This window comes from Dermacentor andersoni, chromosome 11 (assembly GCF_023375885.2).
Source record: "Dermacentor andersoni chromosome 11, qqDerAnde1_hic_scaffold, whole genome shotgun sequence".
Lineage (NCBI taxonomy): Eukaryota > Metazoa > Arthropoda > Arachnida > Ixodida > Ixodidae > Dermacentor > Dermacentor andersoni.
Window position 1 is genome coordinate 70,096,646 of NC_092824.1, and position 17,684 is coordinate 70,114,329.

Below are 17,684 nucleotides of genomic sequence, written 5' to 3' on the forward strand. Positions count from 1 at the left end.
GTTGCTGGCTATCGGCTCGGTTCTTCTTCGTTCTAGTGCGCTCGCGCGTGAGTATTGTGAACGAAAGGGAGTGCGAATTGGACGAGTTGAAAAGTGTTCGCCAGTGTTGTTCGCGCTGCGTTGTGCGTGCAGATGTTTGAAGGGCGAGTTGAGGTAAGCGATCGAGCCGCTGAAGTTTGGTGGCACCCCCCGTGCCCGGAGCAGAGCACTTGGGGACCTGTGCTGTCTGGCAACGATTGGGACGTCGCTTAGCTAACGCTCCGAGCGCTTGAAGCTAATTTATTTTAGTAGCGGTCGCCGACAAGTGCGCGACTATTCCTGCATAGTGTCGGCTGTCTGCACGATCCTGACTGTCTCGACGTTATTTGACCACGCTGGCATTCGTTCGAGTGTGCTGTGCAAGTCGGGAGCCCTTTTTTTTCTCAAAGCAGAACAGGCACTAGGGGGGAGAAAATAATTATTAGTGGCAATTTAGCTGCAAATGTGAGAGAAATGCGTTAGGCATTACGGTGCGCATCTTTGAGGTGCCGGAGCAGTGATTTAAACCGCTTCCACAAGATTTGCAAAGCATTGTTCAGGAGCTCGATCGACACGCGTCCTGCTTCTTCGAGGAGCGAAGTGCAACTGCCGGTGGTCCGGAGCAGACCACCGTGTGCGTGCGTGCGTGCGTGCGTGCGTGCGTGCGTGCGTGCGTGCGTGCGTGCGTGCGTGCGTGCGTGCGTGCGTGCGTGCGTGCGTGCGTGCGTGCGTGCGTGCGTGCGTGCGTGCGTGCGTGTGTGTGTGTGTGTGTGTGTGTGTGTGTGTGCTTGCCCGTTTGCGTGTGCGAGAAGAAAGGACACCGAGGGGCTCGATTTTTATTAGCCATGTTATACAAGAAGCCAACAAAGATACTAAGACAGCATAGGGAAAATTACTTGTACTTATTGATTTAAAGAAATTATGAATAAATGGAAATAAAAATGGGTGAAAAAACAACTGGCCGCAGGTGGGGCACGAACCCATGTCTTCACTTTACGCGTGCGATGCTCTTAGCAATTGAGCTACTACGGCGCCGTTTTCCCATCCACTTTCTGGGTTATTCAGCAAGGTTTTCTTAGCTGACTTCACACGCATCTGAGTATCTTTAAGTGGTCTTCGCAAAAAGAGATAGCCCTTTCGCGCCTCCAGAAGCGTTGTAGCGGGTCGCAAGTGTTGTCAGAATGTAGGTCCCAACAGGACAAAAAGCGAGAATTAGACACAAAGTAGGTAAACCTAACTGTACGGGCATAGTTTGTGCCAATGTAGTCGAAAATTAACCACATCGAACAAAATCCCTGTAAAGGGTGCACCGCCGTAGATATTGACGTGTTGAGGCAAAGCCGCAGTACGGCACACTTTTGGGAAATGGAGAGAGTTCGCTTGGTTGGCCGCGGCGACCGCATTTCGATGGGACTAAATGCAGAAACACCCGTGTACCGTGCATTGGGTGCACGTTAAAGTACCCCAGGTGGTCAAAATTAATTCGTAGTCCCTCACTTGCCTCATAATCATATCGTTTTGGCACGTAAAACCCCACAATTTAATTTTTATGGTTCGGTTGAACTAAGCAGGAAAAAAAGTGAGTGGGGCGTGCTATTCTGTCAGTGCCCACTAAGTGGACTGTGCATTTCAGCGCGCACTGATTGGATAGATCATTAAGACGGCAGGGCAGGCTCCAGTTTTTTTTTTATAATTGGGCAGATCCCACGCACTGTGGGAATCTACGACAGAGCGGCGCACCACGACAAGAAACGCTCCACAACCCCGTTCTTTTTTCGATACTTTCTTTTCCCCCCTGCTTTTGTATGTTTTATCGTTTCTTTCGCGGCATTTGAACTCGCGGAATGGGGCGTCGCTGACCGTGGTTGCCGGTTTTCGCAGGGATTTTATCGCTTGTCTTCGCTCGTCGGCTCGCCATGGCCTCGCCACGCTCGATCGCGCCACTTTCGCGGGGAACGTTCGTCGGCATCGTGAATAGGCGTCTGCAGGGCGGGCCTATGTGCAGAGCATGAGGATGCGTTAACGTGAAGCCGAGAAAAAAAGATTAATGCGCGGTTATGGGCCGGCGAACTCGCATATACGCGTCGCCCCAGCGACGCCAGGTTCGCCGAAATTTTGCCAAGCACTCTATACATATCGGCCCATGATTCGGTGCGTTGAGCGTGACCCGCAGCAAACGCCGCGATCGGCTGCAGCTAACGCAGCGCATGCGCACAAGTGTGCGGCGATCGCGCGCCTTTTTTCCTTTGACGAAAGCGCAAACTCGGCACGCTCTCTTCTCTTACAAAATTTTTATAGAAAGTCTATAGACATTTGTCGATGAAGTCTATAGGCGTTTCCTTAGACTAGTCTATAGACTATGGCCTTACTTTTTATAGACTAGTATATACATGTCTGTGTATAGATATTTCTTTAAACTAGTTATAGACTTATGGTCTTACACTTTTTATAGGCTAGTCTATAGACAGTCTGGGTCTATAGACATTCTATGGCTGTCTATAGATTCATGAAAATTCACTTTTCTAGACAAATCTGCAGAATGTCTATAGACAAGTGTATAGGGTTATACAGTTCTACTGTTGTAGACTGAAGTCTATGGAATGTCTATGAGCAAATGTCTAGACTATAGACATTTGTCTATAGATATTGCATAGACTGCAATCTACAAAATAGAACTCTACAGCAGTTCTAGTTTTGTGGACTGAAATGTATAAAATGTCTATAGACTATCTACATGCATTTGTCTATAGACATTCCATAGACTTCAGTCTACAAAAATAGAACTATACAGCTTTATCAACTTTTGTCTATAGGTAACCTATAAACCGGGAGTAGACAAAAATAATCAACACCTTATCTACTCTCGTCTATAGACAGAATCAATAGGGATAAATGGAGACTGTATCGAACTTTGTCTACAGGTAATCTATAGGGCGAAAGTAGACAAGAAGAAACAAGCATCGTATCGACTTTTTTCTATAGACAGACTATAGAATTTGGGAGTAGACAAAAAAATAGAAACCTTATCAAGTTTTGTCTATAGACAGTCTATAAACTGGGAATAGGCAAAAATAATCACCTTATCGACTCTCGTCTATAGACAGTCTAAAGACCAAGAATGAACAACAGTCAATAGAGACTGTATCGACTTTTGTCTATAAGTAGTCATAGAGCAGAAGCAGACAAAAAGAAACAGACAGCTTATTAACTTTTGTCTATAGACAACTTATAAACCGGTAGTACACAAAAAGAAATAGAAACCTTATCGACTCGTCTATACACAAAGAATAGACAAAAATAGAGACTATGGACTTTCGTCTATAGGTAGTCTATAGAGGGGAAAGAGAAGAAGAAACAAACACCTTATCGACTTCTTTCTATAGACTGTATATAGAATGCGAGTAGACAAAAAGAAATAGAAACTTTATCGACTCTCGTTATAGACAAAGAATGGGCAAAAGTAAATAGAGACTGTATTGACTTTCATCTATAGAAAGTCTGTACAGGAGAAGTTGACAAAATGAAACAAACGTCTTATCGACTTATTTCTATAGGCCGTCTATACAATGTGAGTAGACAAAAAGAAATAGAAACCTTATCGACTTTCGTCTATAGGCTGTATCAACAAAAGACCGAATCTATAGAAAGGCAAGGTCGTCTATAAGACGTCTATAGGAAGTCTAAGTCTATAGACCGTCTAAACTTGTTTTTGTAAGGGTTCAGTGCATCCAAACCAACTCAGCTTGCTGCCGGCTAGCCATAGATATATAGCGCGCGATGAACTTTGGTCTAGCGTCTCTGACGTGAGATGGGACGTGTTTTATGCCCGCGCGCCTGCACGCGTCAAATGCGCCCGCCGACAACTCTGGTTGCGCCGTGACGCTAGGATGTGGCGCGTCCGCTTCAACGTCGACGTCGTAGCGTATAACAGCGCCGCGCGTGGCATGCGGGCGCCTTACGCCGGACTGTAGTCGCGCCTTTATATATAAAGGCGTCTGTAAGAACGGCAAGACGTAGAGGAAACGTTACATGAGACGAGATGCCGAAGTCGGGCCAACACGTTCCCCGAGAAGCTCTGTGCTGTCTTAGCGCCGCCAGGTTCTTTCGCTTCCCGAAAGACGGCAGGCAAGCACAGGTTACTCAGCGGTGAAACGTCGTAGCCATTAGGCTACCTTTGCAAGGGCAAAGGGACCTGGCACTGGACATGTCTTAGAAAATGTTTTTTTTCTGTTTCCTCTTCCTGGAGTTGCGATTCTTGTACTGTTATCTGTACACAGACGTCCCTGGTCTGTTTGCGCAAAAATGTAACATTAAAAGGGTACTGAGGCTTTTTGGCCATACTTGGCCCTTGCGCCACAACGCACCGAATTCATCATCAACATACAAAGGATGAACACAGTGGCTATTCACTGCTAAAGAAATGTCTAGTTCCACTTCCACATTCGTGTATTTATTACACCTTGTGCACGACTGGTTCCTTGTGGTACGCTGTTTAGTCAGAACAATGTCATGTCATTGCTGTTTATCTGGACTCCCTAAGCCCTAGCGACCGTTAGTTGATGTATGAGCGGAGTTTCAAAGTTTCTGCTTTCTGCATACATGGGCTGAGACGCATGCAATTCAAAATGCTTCCGTTTTTATTCCGCTATACTAAGAGCGTCATGTGCTGCGCTTAAAATAGCACAGTGTTTGCTGGCTGAATCAATTGTGCGGTCACATTATATCTCCATGCACTAATTATGCGCTTATATTTAAAACTAAGATTACGCATTTGGCTCGTAAAGTTAATCATTCTCCGCAGCGTTATTTGTGGCAATATATATGCAGAAAGTACGAGTATGACTGGCGCCTAATTTTATCTAATTAGGTGATCAGTCATCATTAATCTCCGCGCTTAATAAAGCGTTGAAATTCATGACCTTGTACGCCTGTGGTTATATAATTTGCTAACTGTGAGCGTCTGCAATGAGGTCGGACTGCAACCATAAATATAAGAACGCAGTAACCCATGACAAAACGAGACTAACACAGCAGGATATCGAAGTATGTTGTCGCAGTGCGAAAGCTTAGTTTGCACAATTTTTTTTACGTCAGCGCGCTTATATATAAGCAGTTTTATATATTCAATTGTAAAGTGATGATGCCGTAATTTCAGTACCTCGCTGTGGTACCAAGAAGTTGTGAACGCGTTCAGGAACACAGACAGCACAGATGTCTATAAAACGTCCAGTTCTTGAGATAGCAATGGCGGGCATTAGCACTTGCGCGATAATCGCCATTACGAATTTCAATTGTTAACTTTTTCTTTAGTGACTTCTGGGTTGGAAGGAGGGGTGGGGTTGCAGGGTGGAGTAGAGTCATGCCCCGTTTGAATGAAACCAGTAGACAGTCCGCTTATGAGTTCGTCTTGGCTTGGCTAGTCTATGCGGCGCAGCCAACGCGTAATTGTCGGAAGGAAATTTCGAAATACCGTTTTTTTTCTTCTGCTTTATGAGTCTACAGTAGGTTAAAGACTGCTGTCGCTGCTTTGCGCGCCCAATTTCTTTCTCCTGACGTGGCGTATACGCGGAGCCAATAAGTATGCCCAGGTTAGTGATGACCGGAGACCGGTGGATTTTTCCGTGTAGGTGTCAAAGAAGCATCATTTACATTGGCCTTCGGATCTTCCATCCATGCTCTTTCGCTTTGTCTGATGTCCAAGTTGGCGGGAATATATAGAATAGGCATGCTTATTCGTTTCCGCTGGCGCAAACAGGACAACGATAAAAACGTCGAAGACAGCGCGTCGGACGGCTGTGCTCCGCAGTCGACATGCAGTGTGGAGAGCCAATCAACGTTACGTGCGTACGCCCTCATAAAGGCAGGTTTAAGCAGATTGTCAGTGGTCATCTAACAGGCTGCTTTGCCTTCCTAGCTTATATACATAATGATACTTTATATAATATAGTGCAGCCAACATCGACAGCACTTGTACCGACCCCAATATATCCTATTTGTAGTTAACGCTTTCAAGCTGTCCTTGCATACAGCCCAACTGTCGACTGAGGAGTTCCACTGCGGCTTTAACTCTACGACTGTCTGTCTCCATTTTATGCTGCAGGCGTGCATACAGGTTGGGTACAGCGCGGGCGAATGCCACAAAGTAACGACGCAATTATTTGCCAAGCTATATATGCTTGAATCATGTATACCTTTTGTTTTCGTACATGGTTGGATCGTGTGCGCCGCCTTTTTTTTTTTTTTTTTTTTGCCGAGTTCGTGTCTACTGGCAAGCAAGTACGTTTATCGCGCATCTCGAATTCTACCTGAAAAAAAGAGGTGTTACGGTGGAACCAGCAACTGAAGTGGGCCTGCCTTTCAAAGAGCGTCCGCGCTGTAGAATCAATCGAGAGTTCGCGACCTCGTGCTAATTGTGGTGGCTTCAGTACCCGGCCGCATTTCGAGTGTCGGGTAGTGCAAAAAACGCTCGTGGTACACCGAGTGGTGGCCATCATAGCCCCTGCGTCGCGTTGGCACGTGTCAAACCAAATCCTTCAGAATTCGCTTATGCACTGCAGTCACACTCATTCGGAACTGAACACTATACAGGCGCTGTAGCGGCCAACGTGCGACGCAGATGAATTGGCGAAGACGGTTGTTCTCGAAAGTTTTATTAAAACAGCAAAGAAAGCCGCCATTTAGCCGAGCTTGAAGCAGCCAACTCTACAAGACGAACATAAAATGCCATGGGAACATAGGACGCATGCTATTATACATTATATATGCCCTCAGCTGCGAAATCGCGGAGACCACACTGGTCTTGTTCTTCCTACTCGGCTGTCAACCGTAAAAAAAAAAAAAAAAAGGCTGAGACTAACTATAAGACCACTATACAGGGCATTCTACACTGCTCGAGCAAGGCGTTACCAAACCTACTTGCGACTGAAATGCGCCCAACGTGTAAGACGAGCTCACGGACCCAAACGCGCGTCATTCGAACTCGACGTTGACGTAGAGGGTCTCCTTGTCGACAAAGCCCCGCAGTTCGACGTTCTCCCAGCGTATCTTGTCCGTCCATCGGCCCCAGTTCCAAGCGCCGGCCTTGGGCTTCTTCACCATCCTGTACTCGTCCATGGGCAGCGGCAGACGGACGTCGTTGCCAGCGTCCCTGGGATGCATGACGATCAAGGTCACCTTCTTGCCGAAGGGCCACTCCACGTGACCGTCCCACTCGCCGTCGCGCAAGAAGAGAATGAAACGCACGCACGTCTCGCCCTCGCATCTGGAGAATTCGCAGTCCAGCCGGAACGTGTAACCGCCGAGCGTGTACGTGTCGCTCGACATCCTCAGCTCCTTCTTCTCCTCGTTCAGCGACTCGTGGCCGGCGTAAACGTTGGCAAACTTGCAAGTGGTGATCAAGACACCGGGTCCCGAAGCGGCGCGGTAAGGTCCCGGGATTATCGTTGCCGACGTGGTTTCGGAAGCCCGAAGCGACGACGATCTTTGTTTGTCGTCGTCGCCGCCGCCGCTGCGACACCTTTTCTGCACCTCGAGCAACTCGCGTTCGAGACCGGCCACTCTTTCGGCCAATGCATTTGCGGCGTTAACGGCGTTAACGGCAGCGTTCCTGCTCGGCGTCCTCACTCGCGAGCAGCCTCCGTCGAGGTCTTTCCTGGTGCCTCCGAGTCGTCCGACGGCAGCGCCACCTACCGCCGCCTTCTGCTGAACTGTATCGCCCGCGCAATGCCGACAATGGTGCACGGCTAGGCCCCGAACGACGGGTCGATGACACTTGCCGCACTTGGCCTCGCCGTTGCCGCACAGGGTCAGGTGACTCTTCAGTTCGGAGAGCTTGCCGGCGAAGCCGCACTCGTGGCCGCTGCCATCGCCGGCTGCGCAAAAGACGCGGCACTGGTCGAGCTCGGAGAGCTCGAAGGTGTTCGAGCGAACGTCGGCGAGCGAGAACTTCCTCCCGTCGAGAGGGCAGCCTTCGGACGCGGCGATCTGCGCCACGCAGAGGTCGCACAGAACGTGGCCGCAGGGAAGCGCCAGCGCGAGGGAAGGCAGGAGACCGCAGACGCCGCAGACTCGGCTGGCCGGCATGGGCTCGGCGAACGTGACGCGTCGCAGCTCGAGGAAGTCGCCGAACCCGGTCAGCGTGTAGCTCCAGCCGTCCATCGTTCCTCGCGGGAAGCGCCGTTATGTCGGAAGGAAGCGCAGGACAATGCTCGCTTCGATAGGCGCACGCTCAGTCGGGTGAGACGCCTCGAAAAGAAGCTCCACGCCGAACGCCGCCAGCAAGCGTCCGTACCGTGCCATGGAGTCGATGCAACCTCAAGGTCCCGCCCGCGCCACCAACGCCGATTCTTCCCCTAGCGGGCAGATTGGAACGCTGACTGCGCCGACTCGACCACGCGCCCTTTTGCGTGAGGTTGCGTTTTGTGCGACGGCAAGCGCATCCTAGCCGTCCCGAAATCCTGCTGGTGCGGATTATTGCCGAGTCATTCAAGGCTACTGCAGCCTCTAGAACAGAAAACACAGAGGCCCGCCAGCGAAGTTCTGCTCATATGTATGATATTCGCAGACGTGACAAGCGCCGAGTAGTACGTGGAGCGAAATTGCGTGTATTTCTTTTCGCACGCCGTCTTTTCATCCGAATAACGTGGTAAATTGAGTGGCTCTCACACGAGCACATGCGATTAAGTTTTGTAAGCTTCGTATGTACGAGCTGGCTCCTTTCAAAATTCGCTGCAGGACCCCAAGGGAGAAACATTGTGGTGACGGTTACGTGCACAATGAGGCCGTTTCCGGAGGATCTTACTGCTATAGTGTGTATTGGCGGTAATGGAAAGGGCAAATATCGTGGATAGTTTACACCGTGGATTCCGACCCCCCCCCCCTTTTTTTTTTAATGATGCGCAACGCGTTGAAGGGCCTCTCGCTAGGCCCCGCTGCGAATTTAGTCATGCGCAGAATAGGGTGCCTCAATAGGAGGCTGCTACCTAGCCGGCCTAAAACATGAGGTTGTAGAGCATCGTCTTAGGAGCGTTTTAAGCGCAATAATTTTTCAAATTGCTTCAGTAAAGAGGAGATTGGAGAAATATAAATATCGCGTTCTCATGTTGCCAAGAGGCGAGCTTCACAGCCAATTAACGTAGGCACATTCTCTTTCTGCCATTTCTAAAGCCCCCTCTACACACGCTGGTGCGTGGACTAAGCATTCGATAACGTTCCAGGAAAGATAACACTGGCCGTTGAAGTGATCACAAAAACGCGAAGAAATACATAAGAATGTGACTGATGTCAGCTTCGTGAACGTTTGAAGGCAACTAAGTCTTAGTGTATTTGGTAGTGCACTTTTAATTTTGGAAGTTGTGAATTTTACTAGAGTAGCAAGAACTGTCTTTTTTTCTATACTGACCACGAAGCCAGATAATCGGGTGCAGTATATTCCAGCACAAGCTTCTCCGAAAGCATGAAGAGGCGTGGACCACATCGACGCATGAACGTAATTGAAGCTGCCAGTGTGTAGATCGCTGTCACCGCTTGGCTCTGCGACCGCGCATTCCGCGGGCACCAGACTCCTTCGAGAGCTTCAACAGAGAGGGTCTCACCATCTGCTTGGCATCCCGCAGTATGGCAACGAGGTCGTCGGCGTGGCGTCTGTCGTTAGGCGTGAAGAAAGTGTACACTTCGCCACCGTCGGCGACGCTCACCAGATGGTTGACGCACAGTGTGTAGTCGTGCAAGCTCTCCGGGAAGTCGAAGTTGACCACAGATCGCACGTCCTCGATGGCCAGGTCCCGCCCGGACCCGTGGGTGGACACCAGGACGCGAGAGCTTCCGGAACGAAACGAGCTTAGCGCCCACTGGCGTTGCTGATCCGTCATACCGCGGCAAAAGCCGACGGGCCGCCAGTCGTTCTGGCGCAACTTCCACGTCAGCTCGTGCACCGCGCCCTGCGTCCTTACTAACACTATCGCCCTGTCGCCGTTGTCCTTGAGCAAGTCGTCGAGGAGCTCCGTGAGCATGCGCTCTTTCTCGGGCTCGTTCACGACGTAGACGGTCTGTCTTGCGTCTCGGCTGACTCGCGGCTGCGCGGAGCCGAAGGTCACCTGGACGTACTCCTCGAGCAGCGACTCGACGAATGGCCGCATGCCCTCGGGCCAGGAGCCCGTCCACATCACCGTCTGGCGGTCCGGCCGGATTTGCTCGGCGATCTTGAGCACCTGCAACTCTAGCCCCATGGTCACCATCCGGTCCGCCTCGTCGATGGCCAAGAAAGTGCACCCATGCAGGTTCACCCTCCTTTCCTTAATGTACTCCAGGAGGCGGCCGGGCATCGCGACGCAGACGTCACAGCCCCCAGCGAGCTCGGTGTGCTGGGTGTCCTTCCGTACGCCGCTGTGGACGCAAACGCTACGCAATCCCGATAACTCTCCGAAGTCGCCGAGCATGCGGTGGATCTGATGGACCAGCTCCCGCGTCGGTGCCAGCACGACGACAATGGGCTGGTCGCCGTATTGCCGGAGCCGTTGGATGCTTAATGCGTGCATGACGGCGGGAAGGACGTAGGCGAGCGTCTTGCGCGACCCCGCCTGAACGACGCCCAAAAAGTCTCTACCACCGAGAACAATGGGCCAGCACTGGGCCTCGATGCAGCTGGGCGAACCGCTGTTCCGCTTGTCCCGGAGAGCGTCAATGATGTAGTCGGGAAACGACACCTCTTCGAAGCCCAGGATTGGCTTGGCCGCTCCGCACCCTTTGACCGTTATGCGGTTAACGCGCCGATAGTAGTCCACATCGTGGGCAGACCGACTTGCCGTGGTTGGGTGCTCCCGGTAGATGTTCTTGTCGAAGGGCTGCAACTGGATCAAGTCCCACTTTAGCTTGCGGAGGTCCGCTTCCACCTGGCTTTTGCCTTTCTCCGGCCCTTCGCGTTCACGGCTCAGCAAAATAAAAGGGTAATCGCCCCTTGCCCTTGGGTCGGACATCGTGAATACCTTGAAGATTTTCGCGAATTCCGTCTCTTACTAGGTGATATGTTTTTTACCCATAGGAAGAAAGGTAATATGTCGTTGTTGTTAACCTGAGTGGCTGTGGCGCATACCCACAGTGGGGGATTGGCCATGAATCTGGTGGTTAAATTAGGCGGATATTACAAGAAGATTACCAGTTTGAGACGGTAAAATTTTTATAAGAGGTCAATAATCTCTTCGTGCCGCTACCGCCTGCTTGCGTGTGCTTAGGTTTTTTTCCTTTTTTTATCCTTTCTTTCTCACCTATTGCATCCCTTTGCCCCTCCGCCAAGTAGAGGGTAGCCAACCGGAGATAATCTCTGGTTAACCTCCCTGTCCTTCCTTTCCTTTCTCTCTCTCTCTACCGCCTGCTTCGCCTTCGTCTCCTTCTGACCAGTAGATTCACCATTGAAACGGCAGTGTAGTATATGTGGACATAAGAGCTAACCACTGGGCACTATCAACATCACTATGAACAACCGGCTACTATTGTCAGGGGGCGGCTATAGGCCCGAGCGCATATTAGCGTTTTACAAAACTAAACACCCTTGATCGACACGCCTCCTAGCGCCTGGGCTTCAGAATGACCAGCTTAGCATGTTCATAGCTTAGATCAGATTAGCTTGTTAGGGCTTAGCAGGCACTCGGACCTCAATAAATATCCCTTCTGTTACCATGTGGCCTTTGTATGGAACCCTTGTACGTTACCATGTAACCCTTGTATCGGATAGGCGATATGATGGCAGTGGTCAGCTGTGCGCGCGCAAGAAGCTGCAAGATGAGACGCAGAGCAACCCGACATATCTCTGAGCAAGACAGTGCCGCTTCAGAACTTGCAGAACAGTTAAAAAAACAAATTCTGGGGTTTTGGGTTGCCAAAACAAAGACGTGATAAGGAGGCACGCCGTAGGGGGGACTCCGGGTCAACTTTGCCCACTTGGGGTTCTTTAACGTGACCCCAATGCATGGTACACGGGTGGTTCAGAGCATGTGATACAAGGGAGGAGCGTGGCAGAGAGGAAAGTCGACGCGAGAAACTCGTTTGGACCTTTCCATCGCGTGGCATGGGCACAATACGCTCTGAAACTGCCTGGGTGTCGCCACATTAGCTTCTTGGCAGCTGTAATTATCCGTGACTCCTCCCCCCTTCCTCAAAACCCTTGCAGAAAGTGCGGCGCTTACCCTTCCGCTAACGTGCAAGTCCAGAGGGGAGGTATACTCGCGGACAAATTTCTGAGGCAATGAAGGAAAAGCTACGGGCGCGTGCCTGCTGCATATGTGTTACTGCGCCCAGTAGTCTGCCAGCGTTTGAAAGTGCTTATGGTTGCTCTGAACAGACGCTTGGATCGATGCAGCTTCCACGTGCGACGGTTTCGCGTTTCCCTAGACGCGGAAGGGAATAAGTAAACTCAGTGGTGTGTTCTGTCTTATTTAACTGTTGCTGGTAAGGTGTGTATGTTCTGTCTTCGCCAACCTAAACGGACGTGGATTAAAACGCGGGACTCTTTTCAGAAGCGCTGTCACTTGTGCGCGCTTTGCCTCCGTAGCAAATTTCCCTTCATGCCACAGGAAGTTGTCAGCGAGTATAGATAGAACTGTAGAGAGCAGAGGGAGAGGAGGCAGCGGATGGGGACTAAAGCCCCTTAAGCTTCGTAAATTAGCGGCACGCTTTGAAGAATGCCGCTTCCTCCTCTGGCCGATGCCGCGTGGCTATTGGCCTAATAGCATCACGTGGGCCCTCGTGCCGTGCATCGGCGCCATTTTTGCTCGAGAAGCGTCTACAGAGTGGCGAGGAGCGCATATGTTGGCGCCGTTGCTATGCTCGAGCAGTGTAGGCGGCGCCACGGTCGAGGATGGAGCGTGAAAGAGAGCAGAAACGAGGAGGAGTGAACGTGGAGGAGAAGAGTGTCGCTACTTTACGAAGTTTAAGGGGTTTTAAATGGGACAGCTCAACGCACAGCTTTGCCACGCTTGCAGTTCCCATACAGGGGGAGAGAGCGGGACAGGGAAACGATGACTTGGAAAAGCAATGAAACAGCGGTTGCGGGCAAACGGAAGGTACAGTACGGTACGCTTCTGCTATTTCTGAAAAAATCACCGTCCAAGCAGTCCGTACAGATGGTTGCCGGATCCTCGGTACGCAGTTGCTGCTTGCGCTCGGTTTCACGAGCCTGTTCTTGTGCCCGGGCTGCAGCATCGTCACGGCGTAGACGACCTCGTCCCCGGTTCTGCTCACGGCGTTGTTGATCGAAAGCTGCCTGCTCCTGAGGAGTAAGTGTGACGCGTGGCCTACCCATTTCGGGGCCGGAGAGAAACTGCGCGCGCTCGGCTGCGACGGAGGGCAACGACGTTACTACTGGCGCAACTAATCACCACCTAGATAGCACAAGGCCTTTTCACACTTATCCATGGCGTCAAGTGGGGATGCTCCCGAGTAGACAACAATGATTTTGACGTCACCACTGTCATCACGCGAGCCTCGTAGACGGGAATTTCGGGCCAGGTAGCGTGACGTCATGGATCGGAGTAAACAGGCCTTGTGCTATTAGGTGCTGTGGGCTAACCGCGCGCCTCTCATTTCTTCTTCTCATTCTTCTCATTTCTTCTTCTCATTCTTCTCATTTCTTCTCTCACTCTCTTTACTTTTTTCGCGCATGCACATGGGGTTGCGCCGGAGCAGTTTTCGGCGTACAGGGACCGACAGACGGACGGACGGACGAATCGGCTAGCCATATACAGCTTCACTGTAAAAAACGCTAGTGTACTTGCGTTTAGGTGCACGATAAAGAACACCAGGGTGACAAAATTAATCCGGAGCGCGCCACTACAGCCTGCCTCATAATCCATTGGTGGTTTTGGCACGTACAGCTCCATAATTGGATTAAAGTTTACGACTTCTGCCACGATGCGATGTGCCATGTGAATCAATGCTCAACCCTCTCAGAGATTATTAACAGATGCACAACAACGCCTCAAGCAAACACGTCTCCCTGTGTGTTCTGTGTGCTATACGCAGACAAACATCAGTGGTGCACACAAGTTAACATTCAATATCAACTCGCCACTCTCGTATTGGACTAAATGTTGAAAAAATTACACATTCGCCATCAACATCACCGCTAATTATCGTCAATCAAAGCAAACGGCACAGAAAGCTTCGCTTACATCGATTCCCACAGTCCGTGGGATCCGCAGAATTTTTTATACTCATATTTTGGCGCAGATGTTCAACCATTCGCTTTGGCGGGTAAAAGAGAAAGATGGAGGAAAGAAATAGGTCTCGCGAACATTTATTGTTACCGCGTAAACAGACGGTTTTATCGTGGCGGTGCGTCGAAATTCGGTGGCATTCGGGAACTGCAGCTGTACTCATTGCGATAACTAATTGTGACGCAGCGATCAAGGACAACGCGCGAGGAGCGTTTGCTTCTTCGCTCTCTCTCTTTCCAAATTCGCTCCTCTTCCTGTGCAGGATAGTAAGCAGGGTAGTAGCGAATCGACTTTATACCGATTGACCTCCTTGCCTTCGGGGTATCTTTTAAAAAAATCTACAAAATACTTATGTGATGATTATTACGTCGTCGCCGATACGGTTGCACAAACATATGAGAGTTAAAAAACTGCCATATAGAGGATGCTTCCGAAAATGCGTCCTATGTTCCGTGCGATGCTTAAGCGACTTATTCGGGTAGCGATGAAAAAGTAATTAGTAAAATTAGGCTAATCAAGTTATTAACCGTAAGAGTCGGACGACTGATCCGAACGCGAGAGCTATAACGGTACGGGATCTGAATATAAATGTTTATGAGTCGTGTGTGTGTGGTGTGTGTCTATATATATATATAAATGAAAGCGTATGGCTACGCTTTTCGTGGCTAGGTCTGCGAATCGGAGAAGACGCGTTAGTACCTCAGGTATTTAATGAAAGAAATTCTGGGGTTTTACGTGCCAAAGTCACGATCTGATTATGATCGAGGGGCATGCCGTAATGGGAGACTTCGGGTTAATTTTGTCCTTAATGAGAGCAGCATTCCGGGCAAGTTGGTAATCCATTACTTAAATGATATTGCGCGACAAAAAACGACACGAACGTGAGAGACTTGGTGTGTCGTCTCTCACGTCCGTGTCGTTTTTTGTCGCGCAATATCATTTAAGTAATTTTGTCCACCTAGGGCTCTTGAACGCTCACGCAAGTACACGAGCCTCGAAATGCGGCCGCCACGGCTGGAGTCGAACCCTCACCATCGAGCTTAACGTGAATCGCACTATATACACCGCTAAAGCTAGATTCAAACGACGGACGAGCGAGTGCTTTCGAATCGGAGGGCCCTCAGCGAACGCACGAAGGAACTTCACTCATGAAATGGTGCCCGTGCCTAAGAAGTTCATCGCCCTTCTGATCAGGGAACATACACAATCTAAAATTTTCAATTTGAACTGACACGAACTATTGATGTGAAGAATTTGACATTTATAATAATTTAGTTCTCTTGTTTGCCACCGAACCACGCATGACGAAATCGCATCTTAGGTTGAACCACGGTTGAACGCTTAAAACCCCTTAAACTTCGTAAAGTAGCGTCACGCTTTGAAGAATGCCACCTCCTCAACGAGAACAGCTGCGAGTGTGCGGACTCGAGGCGCGCATCAAGCCGAGGAGGTGGCCATTGCTTTGGCCATCGCCGACCCCGAGTGCACGACTGTGCTCTGTGATTCTAGGACGGCAGTGAAAAATTACGACAGAGCAAGGGTGTGTGGTGAAGCCGCGCGTGTGTTGCGCGTGGTCGATCTCGCGAGTGAAAGTCGGTGTGTGGTGATAAAGTGGTTTCCGGCCCACATGGGCAGTGATGTGTCGGATCGCGGCAACGCTAACCACAACGAGACGGTGAACGCGGCGGCGCGAGGACTAACCAACCGTGCCGCTGCTACTACAGCCGACCCGTCGTGGTGGTGGGAAACCAAGGACAAAATGACTTCCTATAACGAAATTGTGAAATGGTACCGACTAGAGCGAAGGACTATGCCGCCACCTCATCCGGGCTTGACCCGTAAGGAGGCGGTTTTATATCGACAACTTCAAACGGGGTCATTATTCACCCCGGTGCTGATGAGGCACGTGTGTCCAAGTGTTTATGAAAGTGATCTGTGTTGTGTGTGCCGAAAGGAAAGAGCCACTGCAGCTCACATCCTTTGGGACTGTGCCAAGAATCCGCATGAAGCTGCAACAATAACAACGATCCCGCCGCGGCTCGAGGCCGCAACGAGATGCTATGACCAAGATGTCCAAACCCAGGCCGTCCAGCAGATCTCGGCGGCCCTCGAAAGGCAACGACCGAGCGAAACCGGAGGGAGGCTGCCACCCCAACAGAGGGGCAGACGCGGTCGACCAAAGGGAATAGTGCGGCCGCGGCCGAAGTAGAGGCGCCACACGCCGCGTAGACGTCATGGCCGCGTCACGGTAACGCCTCCCTAACAGGGGAAGGGTAACCGTTCTGCAGGCGTTCACAACAGTTTCCTCACTCACTCACTCACTCACTCACTCACCTCCTCCTCGCGCCCTCTGGCCGAGGCCGACGCCGCGTCGCTATTGGCCGAGTAGCACCACGTGGACCCTCGCGCCGTGCTTCAGAGCCATTTTCGCTCCAGAAGCGTCTACGGAGTGGCGAGAAGCGCATATTGGCGCCGTTGCTGCCACAGAACACCTATACAAACTGGCTACGCTCGAGTGGTGTAGGCGGCGCCACGGTCGAGGAGGGAGCGTGAAAGAGAGGAGAAACGAGGAGGAGTGAAGGCGGAGGAGAAGAGTGTCGCTACTTTACGAATTTTAAGGGGTTTTATGAACGCTTGAGGGACCCAGCCTCGATGTGGCAACTATAATTGACCTGCACAACAGTAGAATTCCTGTTGATATTTCTGTGCCGAACTGTGGGATAAATTCTGGAGAGATTACATCGTTAAAGTTGCAGAACCGCTTGCAGAACTGCAGGAGCGGCGAATACCGAAACTGACAAGCGCTACCGCATCTCCACGATGCTGCACAGAATATATCTCTTTCAGAAAATGCAGTGTTGTTCACGTTAAATTATTATATAGTAAAGTTAACGATTTAGTACATTAGCACATCCTATTCTGCGAACAACTTTGCTTACGTCTATATTTGCAGTTAGCGAAACAGCAGCCGAATGTTGGCAACCATGCTCAAACATGCTCGAACGTGCTGCTGACAAAAAGCCCGCCTCGCCCGCGTTTTCAGTTTGCTGCTGGTCTGCTGTTGCCCGCTGCTTCCAGTTTCAGAATTTCTTTCTCTATGGTTTCAGCGTGGTTTCAGCCACTTCAACTGCTTCGACTACATTGCCAATCAATAGAACAGCAAGGACGAACATGCCAGCGGTTAGTACGGGCAAGAAATAACCGATGAGAAGACTGACATTGTTGTTTCAAGGTAGGCCGTGCCATATATTGCAACTCCGCGATAGACTTGCGAGTGCCAGTGATCTTTCTGTTCAACTGTTTTCGTCCGATGCGAGCGCGACTTCTTGTGTTCTTTCAGTGCCGTGTGTTAAACGAGTGTTTGCGTACGCAGATCGCTCTTGTCTCCTCCCTTGCGTTTCACGATATCTCGTAGTTCTGCTGGCGCTGTCGCGATCAGCCGCTCTCTTTCGTATTGAA

The 17,684-nt window shown here is 50.4% G+C and overlaps 1 protein-coding gene and 1 pseudogene across 3 annotated transcripts in view; one reads left to right on the forward strand and one right to left on the reverse strand.

Annotated features, from left to right (window-relative positions):
* Positions 1 to 9,337: 9,337 nt before the first annotated feature.
* On the reverse strand, positions 9,338 to 11,636 carry LOC126518248 (probable ATP-dependent RNA helicase DDX5 pseudogene; annotated as a pseudogene).
* Positions 11,637 to 17,203: 5,567 nt separating this feature from the next.
* The window catches only part of LOC126517543 (DNA polymerase eta-like), a 37,336-nt gene continuing 36,855 nt past the window's right edge, over positions 17,204 to 17,684 (forward strand). For 2 of the 3 annotated variants that reach the window (XM_050167284.3, XM_072285445.1), the window contains exon 1: positions 17,205 to 17,457. In XM_050167284.3, coding sequence (XP_050023241.2) covers positions 17,430 to 17,457 — 28 coding nt within the window. In that variant the 5' untranslated portion in view covers positions 17,205 to 17,429. Of the gene's footprint in view, positions 17,458 to 17,684 lie in introns of all 3 variants that reach the window. The other variant, XM_072285444.1, reaches the window with a different exon arrangement.